Consider the following 11709-nt stretch of genomic DNA (forward strand, 5'->3'; position numbering starts at 1 on the left):
AAAAAAACAGGCCCAAATAAAACATTACATTGCAAAATGAACATATTACTAATGCCAATCAAACAATTGAATGCACAGTGGGTTCATCATGCCCATATAATATGGGCATGATTTCACACTATGCCAGTCAATGGTCAACCTAAACAATCAAAAAGAAGATCCAATGCATTCAAAACAATCTCAAACTAAAAACAAATAAAGAAGTAAACCGAACAAAATTACCACCAATCAATTATCAAATCCAAAATAAAGACAAGAATAAATAATTAACACACCAAAACAAAACCATGAATAAATAAAATAAATATCTAAATAAACTGCATCATTCAAAATCAAAAGTCAAAAAATAATCCAACATTAAAAAGCAAACACCAATCAAAAGCCAGAAATAAACTATTTAAAACACCAGCAAAAATTCTTGAACACTACATCAATATGCAATATAAATAGCATACAAATTTAAAATCAAAGAAGCAATATACATTTAAAATACATAACAGGAACGGTTTATTGTCTTCAGTACAGCACAGTTACACGGCAGGCTTCTGCCCGATGCAGTGCTCTCAGCTCTCACTGAAGGATGGTCCCTGGACCATCACTACAGGACAAGGGCACCCACAGCCATCTTAGCTCTTCCCCACCTCCCTAATAGAGGCAGAGGTATGGTCCACAATCACTCTTCCTCGGAGGGAAGAGCACAAGGAAAGGCCCCAATCCCAGGCTTCCAGTTGTGTGACCTGCTTTCCTTAGTTGGGGAAGGACACTATTAAATTTAGGGCGGTTCTGCCTTCAAGTACACACAACGGTGCCAGCAATTACTGTGCGAGGTGATCGTATATAATCCCCGCTAGCTGGTACACACGCTGGTTTGCGAAGACTAATTCTGTGTTTAGAACATTGAGTCATGTGACCATGCGATCACGGAATGGAGATACAAGTTGCCGATACACAATAATGCTAATGCCTCAACGCTAGACTGACTAGCATAAGCTAGCTGGTCCCTATAGTACAATTTAGAGTGGTAAAGTACTCAATTTAAAAATTGAAAAGTCCATGAGCGGGCAACGTCAATAAACCTAAGAATACGAAAGAAAGGAGAACCTAAAACATATACTAAGCGCTCAACCTATTTACATATATGTGATACTCAACAAAAATAAATGCAGATCAGTGTAATGATAACAGATAAATCGTGCGATTGATTAACCCTAATGGTGCAAGTATAAACCAATAATGCAAAGAGACCCCACAGCCACCAAGAGTGAATGGGGGGGTGGCTGCCTAGGAATATACAACAAGCCTATCCATGAGGCTAGAGACAAATTAGCAAAAAACGAGAGAAAAAGTCCTTGGCGCACTACCAGGTATAATAAACCTGATTACCCCTGAGGAAGTGACGTCAGTAGTCACGAAACACGAGTAGGGTGGAGCTTAGACTGTACGTGGTACTGCGTGAGTGAGCCGGCTGAGGAGAGGAGCGGCGGTGTATTAGTGACGTCATCTGAGGTAGACCTGGAGCTCCGAGTCGCGGCCACGAGTAGGAGATAGACGCGGGACCAAGCCTCTATACACACCGCACAGCCATCTTCTCAAGCCTTCGGAGGCACGTTGTAATCCACTTGCAAGGTCGTATAGCATGTGAGTGCATTTGCTGTTGATCTTAATTGTTTTATTAAATTTTGTTACGGTACTACACCATTGGCATTTTTTATTATTTTTATGTATCTTCCGTGACTGTGATTGATCCATGTGGAGAGGGTAATTATAACCACCTGAAGACCCACTGCTATCCAGTCTCATACACCAGAGCACCAGCTCAAGATACCTTTCAAGGCCTTTTTGCTATCTACTTTCATGTAAGTAGTTAGCAGCTGCGTGGGTGTGATCTCCAGTATCAGAGAGTATTGCGCAATGGTCCTTTTGTTTTGTCTGATTTCAGATACACATTCACCAGCAAAGAATTTCTGGAAGATCATCTGTGAAATGTACGAACTGTTCCTTCATTTAGAGAACTGGGAACTTACCCATCAGGTTAATTATACCTGGTAGTGAGCCAAGGACTTTTTCTCTCTTTTTTTTTTCTAAGAATACGAGTTGTATTAAAAGAACACAGTTTGAAAAGGGTTCATAAATAGTTACTGTAAATAATGCAGAGATTAATGCAGCAAATACTACTCAAATTCTAGACAGATTGCGGAGATAACCAAACACAGTGTTAGCAGGGAAATACTGATATTCCTCCAATGTACGGGATGTAGCTCAAATAAAGGGAGTGAAAGTAAATCCCACATTGAGGCCATTCGGTTTATAGATCCATTTGGCCTCTATTTGTAGAAGTCGGCTGTCAACATCCCCTACTCTTATCATCCCACGTAAATGATAGATGTCAATAAATGATAGGCATTTAATATCACCATGGTGATGTGAATTAACTTGTCGTGCCACTGGTGTGTCCAACTCATGTCTGACTGAGTTGACATATTCCAGTATGCATCGACGCAGCTCTCTGGTGGGTGGTGCCACATCGTCAAATGATAACGATATATAACATTGGGAGTTCTGCAGTTAATGAAACTGTCGATAGTGTGTACAGTACTATTATCTTGATTAGGGAATGTTTTCAAAGGGTTGACAAATTCACAGGCTTTACACCCATGGCATTTGAACATGCCTATCGTGGGTGTTGATAGCCAGCTTGATGGTTTAGCTCTGGAACAGTGACTTCACACATGATGGACCTTCACATTTTTAGATTGTCTAATAGTTATTGAGGTTGTAGGTCCCACAACTTCCTTCAAGTCAGCATCAGCCTATAGCAGATGTCAATGTCTGTTGAAGACACATTTAATGTGCCACCACCTTATATTGTTGGTACCAAAACATCTTATTGGTTTGTATGTCCTTGCCTAAACATGCTTGGTAGATAACAATGTGTCATGGTCACTATGAAGTGCCCTATTGTAGGCTCTGTATAGATTTTTAGAGCTGTAGCCTCTTGTAAAAACATCTGTTGAAGGTCTTTAGCTTGTAGTATGAAGTCAGACTGTGTCGAGCAATTACACCGTAATCTAAGGTATTGGCCAGTTGGTATCCCCTGGATGAGGCTAGTTGGATGTTGGTTCTGTGCTTGTAAAAGTCTGTTGGTTACCATCTTTTTTCTAAAGACCTTACTCACTATATTGCCTGACACATCTTTATCAATCTGTAGGTCTAAAAATGTGATTGCTTGTCGGCTGATTTCGGCAGTGAGTTTAAATTCAAGTTGTTATCATTGAGGCTAGCTACAAATTGATGAAATAATGGCAAACTGCCATTCCATAGGGCCAGAATATCATCTATATATCTGATCCATAATTCAATATGGTCAGTATACCTTGATGACTTAGGGTTGAAGACATGCACATCTTCCCACCAGCCCAGGTAAAGGTTGGCATATGTCTGGGGCACAGAAGATGCCCATAGCCGATCCCTGGCTCTGGTGGTAATAACGTCCATCGAATACAAAGTAGTTATGGGTGAGTACAAATCTTAAAAGATCTATAATGAACTGGTGTGTGGAAAATCTACTGTCTCGTGTACTCAAAAAATGGGTTCAGGCGTTAAGTCTGTCATTATGTCTGATGGTCATTTAAAGCTATTCCACGTCCAGGGTCGCAAGGAATGTGTCTGTGGTGACATCGATTCCATTCAATCTATTTAGAGTATATGTCGTATCTTGGACGAATGATGTAAACTCGTCACAAAAGTCTGAAGGACGTTATCCAAATAAATACTCGAATGTTCTGTAAGACTGTTGTTCCCAGACACAATCGGTCTTCCCGGTGGATTTAGGCTGTTTTTATGGATTTTTGGGAGAGTGTAGAAAGTAGCTACAGTGGGTGCCTTCGGAGACAAAGTCATACTCGTTTTTGTTTGGCAGTTTCATGTCCAAGCCTTTCTGAAGTATGATCATAAGTTTGTTTTTATATTGAACTGTAGGGCTACTTTCAAGTAGCTGGTAACCTTTCTTATCACTCAACAGTCATTTATTCTCAGCAACATATTTAATGGTATCTTGAATCACTACGTTGCCTCCTTTATCTGAAGGTTTGATAGCGCATAGTGTATTAGACATTAATTTCTTGAGCCCTATCCTCTCTGAACGTGTCAAGTTGTCACTAGACTGTACTCTAGCCGGTTGTGCTTCCAGATCTCTGGTTACACAAGTGACAAATAGATCAACAGCCGGGCATATGGACATAAGGGGTGTGAAATTACTTTTATTCTTAAGGTCTGTGAAGGGGCTTTGATTGTAACTCCCTGTGTCTTCAGTTTGTTCTAGCAATGCTTCTAGGTTTGCCAGATGGCATCTATCTGCTGCATCCAGCTCATCTGGATTCTCATTTCTTTTTTTCAAATGATATTTATGCAACAGTAGTCGCTGTCCAAAAAGATTTCACCCACTCAAAGAGATTAAAATCAGATGTGGGTGAAAAAGATAGGCCCTTCCTTAGTAATGTAAATTGTTCCTGACTATATTACATTGCCTATTTACACCAACAAACAAGTCACCCTTATGCAGTCACACATAACAAACTTCATTCAGGCTCTCCATCTATGTCTCTGAACTCAGCCCAATCACCAGGCTCTAGAATCAGAGCGAAACCAGAGCGCATCTTAAACCTTGGCCTGGATTTCTTATCCACTAGTTTCACTTATCCTGAAACTGCGGACTGGAGCATCGGCCCACCCTGCTCACTGTATACTCCAGCCCAGGGACACCTTAACACACACTGTGCAAGTGTAGCCAAGTATTCCTTTTTGACTACTAATCTACCCTCCCTTACACATATGCCCTGTTATCAGTACAGGCAGTGTTAGGCCCAATCCGGGTTTTCCTCTGCAGTAAGCAGCTCCCCTGAGTGACAGGTGGGCCGGACGAGGCCTGTGTTCTGCCCAATCCTGGGCTCAGACCTTGAACCCTCCTTCTGGGTACATCAAGGGGCTGCAACCCCAAATTTAGTCAGTGTCTTTCCCCTGAGAGAGACTGTCCCACGAAAGTGTGTGTGCAGGGCTCTGGCCACCTTCCATCCCCTCCTTTAAGTGAGTGGGAATGAGGACTATGTACCTCCTACTCCACCAAGGAGTAGAGGAAGAGCTAGGCCCTTGCCTGGGGGTTAATTCCAGGGACCGTCTGGAGGAAGTAAGAGGCCAGGGAATCAGTTCAAGACTGTATTCTGTGTACAGTTATACAATAACCCGTTCCTGTTTTATAATATACTCCTGCCTGAGTCTGCAATCAATCAAGGGGAGTATCAGAGGGTTTTCATGCAGGGATGGTCTCCAGCACTCCCAGGGCCTGCAAGAGATGGAGGCACCGCACAAGTGAGAGCACCAGCTATCTCTCCAAAAGCCTGTCCTGTTTTTCCCAATAACATCAGTGGAACATCATAGCTTCTGTGAACCAGCAGGAACCCAGCACATGACAACGTGTAATCGAGTAATCTCTCAGAGGGTGGGGGAAACCTGTCACACAAGTAAATGTAGCATAAGCTCATAAACAGAGAACATTTCCCTGGGGCTGTATCGTCCAAACCAGACAAAATCTATCTAGGAAGCCCTATATATCCTATTTAACACCTCTTCCTGGTTTCTGTCACAATACCATATGCTAGGAAGCCCCTTATCTAACTTCTTCTAATATTCTTTACAACCAGCCCCTATATAATTTCTTGAAGTAACTCAGATCATGCTTCACAGTGACCATCGTTCTTGAATACATGAAGATTCCGCATAATATAGTCATAAGATATCATGACTATGTGTGATGGTACGTCCCAGGACATACTTGAAAACGAGAGGTAACTCTCAATGTATTACCTCCTGGTAAAATATTTTATAAATAAATAAATAAATTAGTAAACTTTACAAGTACAGTACGTCAATTAGTAAACTTTAACCATGATATTTCACTAAAAAAGAACAAGTAGACAGCCCAAGATTTCAATATCACACACAGAGTTAAAAACTAATTTATTAAGGTGGTTTAACTAATAGAATCCATACTTTAGCATCCATGTATAAAAGAGGGCACCGTATGTACACCAAATGGCCCTTTTCTACTTTATCATCCGTTTCTATGTTTAATTTGTATACACTTTCTATTTTTCTTTAATACTAAAGTCCAGCAGCATTGTTCTGCAATGCTTTACTTTACACTCCAGGAGTGGGGGGCATACATCAGCTCAGGGGATACCATTAAACAATGGCATTAGTCAAGAATAAAGCAAACCAGATACCCCCTACCACAAGCACATTCTTGAAATGGTCATATACATGGCAACTCCTATATTATATTATTATTATTATTATTATTATTATTATTATTATTATTATTATTATTAACAAGCTACAACTGTTTCAAACAGATGACGTATGCTGTATTAAACTTGTGTTGAATTATTGCATAAAGGTATTAAAGGTCCATTAATTTTATCTAATGAGATTGAAAAACATGGCATTCAGGATAAATCAACCATCAGCAATGCAAGTTATACGATTATCCAATAACATAAATAAAACACGCGCCCCTCCCTCCCCCCCTCGCCTTTCCTTTCCCGTCCCCCTTATTCCTTGGTTAAGTTAATTCACCTAATTGATTTTAATTTACTGGTATTCTTTTAGTGTGACAAGATATACAGGTGCTGTGTTAGATAAATCTCTATTCCGGACGTTATACGTGTTATTCAAGATCAATATTCAGGAGAAATTGTATGTATGACTTGACACCATCTATTATGTATATCTCAAATTTCAATAAGATTGAAGTTACAAAAAAAAAACATAAATAAAAAGACATGGTCTGTATTACTATACCTTCTTCCCATTCACGAAAAAAATCAATTGATCAGTAGACTTTTCTGAATTCATTGTTGCTTGATTCAGCTTTCCAGTAACTACTGCTCCAAATTCCCCCTGCACTACAGTAAGTAGAAGATATAAGCATTAATATGAACTCTCGGACTCCGTTTGGGGTCATCAATAAATCAGTAACCTTCCAAAACTCCGACATGATGTAAACAAGTACGTGGGGAGGAATAACAACTCCCGTTCACAGCCAATGATGTGATGGAAATCAGTTCTGTATTTGCATTTACAGGGCAGAGTTTTGTCGACAAAGCTAGAAACTTGCATATTTTGGCAAGCTCATCTTGTACTAGTGTCAACCTCATCAATTTTTGAGGGCGTGCTGTTGGTCGGATCTATAAGAGCAAACGTTTATATATATATATATATATATATATATATATATATATATATTCGTTAGCCACAGAACGGTGTCATCTATTTATTTTTTGATTATATATATATATATATATATATATATATGTATATATATATATATATACATGTAGAGGTATCAGTACCGTGTTAGCCGAGCTTCAATAATCAAAAAATAAATAGATGATACCATTCTGTGGCTAACGAAATGCTTTTATTTGTGCGAGCTTTCGAGATACACTGATCTCTTCTTCCGGCGATGTTACAATGAATGAAGCATCATTCATTGTAACATCGCCGGAAGAAGAGATCAGTGTATCTCGAAAGCTCGCACAAATAAAAGCATTTCGTTAGCCACAGAACGGTGTCATCTATTTATTTTTTGATTATATATATATATATAAATATATATATATATATATTTATTAATACCAATACACATCTCTACATCCCAAAGTGTCTTACACTTAATCAATCAATTAAGCCTTTCGTATATTATACCTACTGCACCGACACACTTTATTCGAGCAAATACCCGGTATGTACCTGGCAGATACCTGGAATGCGCCGCTCCTCACCTCTGACAAGCCCCGTTGCGTTTGCCTTCCCAGCCTGGGTTCATGCCTGGCTGACGGGCGGCTGATCTGTTAAATGATAATGATTAGGATTTAATAGGCTGCAATGCTTCGCGTGTCTACCAGATGGCATAAATTCATGAATTGTAATGCAGTATATATATATATACTGTGCAGTATTGCAGCCAGCAGGAATAAAATGCTTAAATCCCTGCCTGGAAAATACCTCAATGCACTCGGGCAGAAAACAGTCACAAACCTCAATACACCCGGGTATACCCGAATTCGTGGGACTAGCCGAGCTCGAATAAAGTGTGTCGCCAGTGTACATTCTATTCAAAGGCTGGATAAAGCCTGCATTACAATATCATTAACCATTTTATATTTATTACTACAAAAAATGGATTCATCCAATAAACCCCAATATTTGTAAGGGTTATTACGAGTCACACTGGGGAACCTACAAACTCGCACAAGCTTGCAGGGATCCCCTGTCCAAACCTGCTATTTACATTTGCCCTGGCTGCTGGGGTTTTATGAGTAGCAGCTGTACCATAAAATAAGCAACAAACTTGAAGACCCTTATTACAGAGCATCTCTGCATCCTCCTTCTCACGAAACGTGCTGAAAATGTGGTAGAGTTGTGGTTTTACACTGTACCTCAGCCCCGCTGATCAGACTCTGGTAAGCGATCTGCACTAGATTTTATACCAAATTTCTACAGAGGTTGGTTTAAATTGCCCCTCCAACTTCTATATGTAGGGTCTCAGAAATAATATGCCTAGATGCCTCTGAGCATGACATCTTTTGTCTGCATAATTAACTAAACCAAAGTGTTTCAATCACTACATTTAATATGGACTACAAATCCTCCGGTAATTGGTTCAGGATAGAAAATGATGCTAACCAATTTAGAAATTAAAGGATAGATGATCTAGGCCCAATTCAAATGAATGGATCATAAGGTGCCTTACAGTATAGAAGATGTAGAAATCAGAGAAAAAGAATTTAATGCCAGAATAGAAAATTACAGAAATATTTGAAGGAGACAAAAGGGGAGCCCCTGCTACTGCCATGATAGTAGTAATGGTGAGCGGTGCTGTTGGGTAATAATGAGTATATAGCTAAGAGAAAAAGAACCCAACTTAGGCACTCAGGCTCGCCCTCTGGTGATTTGTGTATGAATTAAAACTTAATCTTTATTATGAGCAACCAATTAAAATAAAGGGTGTTAAAATGACAGACTGAAGGTACATTAATGATCCCAATGCTGACAGCCGTATAGGTTCAGGATCTAGAAGTATATGTGTGCTAATAGAGACATGCTACTAGCATACTAGATACAGTCCTCATAAGGATCTATATAGGGGTGGATATGTACAGAGATTACATATGCAAGATAGCCAACACTGTATATCACTAAAGCAAAGGACCTCAAAGAAGGATATTAGGATATACAGTTGCTGGTGGGTAATATTGGTGTTACAATCTTAATATATAAAATTGAATGGTTAGTGCTATCTGCGGTGAATCTGATTGGTCCTCAGCCTCTGGCCAATCAGATTGGTGGGTCTGACGTCACCCAACTGCCACTCTCTTCCCCCTTGGCGCCCCAAACACACACATACACACACACACACCTCTCTCTCTCCCGGCGCTCATCTCTCCCTCCCTCCCGGCGCTCATCTCTCCCCTCCCGGCGCTCATCTCTCCCTCCTGGCGCTCATCTCTCCCTCCCGGCGCTCATCTCTCCCTCCCGGCGCTCTGCTCATCTCTCCCTCCCGGCGCTCCTCTCTCCCTCCCGGTGCTCCGCTCATCTTTCCCTCCCTCCCGGCGCTCATCTCTCCCTCCCGGTGCTCCGCTCATCTCTCCCTCCCGGCGCTCCGCTCATCTCTCCCTCCCTCCCGGCGCTCCGCTCATCTCTCCCTCCCGGCGCTCCACTCCTCTCCCTCCCGGCGCTCCACTCATCTCTCCCTCCCGGCGCTCCACTCACCTCTCCCTCCCGGCGCTCATCTATCCCTCCCTCCCGGCGCTCATCTCTCCCTCCCTCCCTGCGCTCATCTCTCCCTCCCGGCACTCCGCTCATCTCTCCCTCCCGGCGCTCCACTCACCTCTCCCTCCCGACGCTCCACTCACCTCTCCCTCCCGGCGCTCCACTCACCTCTACCTCCCGGCGCTCCACTCACCTCTCCCTCCCGGCGCTCCGCTCATCTCTCCCTCCCGGCACACCGCTCATCTCCCTCCCCAGCGGGGGAACAAGCAGTGGCCAGGCAGGCTGCTGCTGCCTCGCGGCGCCTAAGATGGCGGCGCCCGGAAGGACCCCCTTCCTCCCTCGCGGCGCCGAGTGAGAAGATGGCAGCGGCCGGAAGTAGAGGTAGATGTCGCGTGTGTGTCGCTCTAGGTGATGTGTGTGTGTGTGTGACACTGTGTGTGTGTCACTGTGTGTGTGACACTGTGTGTGTGACACTGTGTGTGTGTGACACTGTGTGTGTGTGTCGCCCCCCCTGCCGGAAGTAGAGTTAGGTGTCGCGTGTGTGTTGCTCTAGGTGATGTGTGTGTGTGTATGTGTGTGTGTGTGTGTGTGTGTGTGTGCGTGCGTGCGTGTGTGTGTGTGTGTGTGTGTGACACTGTGTGTGTGACACTGTGTGTGTGTGTGTGTGTGTGTGTGTGTGTGTGTGTGTGTGTGTGTGTGTGTGTGTGTGTGTGTGTGTGTGTGTGTGTGTGTGTGTGACACTGTGTGTGTGTGTGTGTGTGTGTGACACTGTGTGTGTGTGTGTGTGTCACTGTGTGTGTGTGTGTGACTCTGTGTGTGTGTGACACTGTGTGTGTGTGTGACACGGTGTATGTGTGTGTTTTTGTCGCCCCCCCCTGCCTTTCACGCCCCCCCTGCCTTTCACACCCCCGCCCCTCCCCTGCCTTTCACACCCCGCCCCCCCCTGCCTTTCACACCGCCACCCCCTGCCTTTTCACGCCCCGCCCCCGCCCCCCCCTGCCTTTCACGCCCCCCCCTGCCTTTCACGCCCCCCCTGCCTTTCACGCCCCCCTGCCTTTCACGCCCCCCCTCCCTAGTATATCAGCTAGTTATGTTATAAAGATACTGTACACCATAGAACTGCCGGCCGGAATGAAGTGTGATCATAGTGGACTGAGTGCTTTCTGTAAAGCTGGACGGAATGGTAGGATAATTCTATACCATTGCTGTAAAGGGCTTGACCTCAGGTAACCCCTAGTGGTTCTGCAGCAGTGCTCAAGAGGGTGTACACAAGTTGTGCAGGTGAGTACTTAAGGTCAATATTGCTATACAAGGTCCCTATAGGAGCAGAAACCTAAGTGTAGATTGATGTATCAGTATGACTGACATCAGTACTGCAGCTATAAATGAGCTTAATAGTGGACCATATATAGATAGAGACCATATATAGAGGATGACCTCTATTAACCCTGGTAGTATGGAGTCATAGCGGTAGGGGTGCTTGAGAGTCAGAATCAGCTTGGTAACACACTGTAAGTGGAAGATTCACTGTTCACACAACTAGTTCAAGATGTGCTGATGTGTGATCAAGAGATACCACTGACAGGAGGGACGCTTGTATCAGGGACGTGATGTGAGGATATGTTGTCAGATGAGACTCTATTAGTCATGTACAGGCACAGTCAGTAAACCTGACTATTAGAGGTGACACTGATCATCAGCACAAATATGTATCTTGTTCAGGAGGGTATAGTAACCCTGTACGTTATAAAGGAGGTTCGTGGTGTCCGTCGGGGCACACACAGAACCTGTATAGTGCATGTACACAGAGCCGCACCGGCTCGCGATGCGAGATAGTCTGATGCGGTTTAAGTCAGAACTGTCCACGTGCACGTCTGTAAA

General features: G+C 43.1%; 1 protein-coding gene across 2 annotated transcripts in view; it reads right to left on the minus strand.

Moving 5' to 3' along the window:
* The window catches only part of XDH (xanthine dehydrogenase), a 91259-nt gene extending 84211 nt beyond the window's left edge, over positions 1–7048 (minus strand). Inside the window, exon 1 of one of the 2 annotated variants that reach the window (XM_075595471.1) lies at positions 6856–7048. In XM_075595471.1, the coding sequence (XP_075451586.1) occupies positions 6856–6909 (54 nt within the window). In that variant the 5' untranslated portion in view covers positions 6910–7048. The remainder of the gene's footprint in view (positions 1–6855) is intronic. The other variant, XM_075595472.1, reaches the window with a different exon arrangement.
* Between the last annotated feature and the right edge of the window lie 4661 nt (positions 7049–11709).

This window comes from Ascaphus truei, chromosome 4 (genome assembly GCF_040206685.1).
Source record: "Ascaphus truei isolate aAscTru1 chromosome 4, aAscTru1.hap1, whole genome shotgun sequence".
In the NCBI taxonomy this organism is placed as follows: Eukaryota; Metazoa; Chordata; class Amphibia; order Anura; family Ascaphidae; genus Ascaphus; species Ascaphus truei.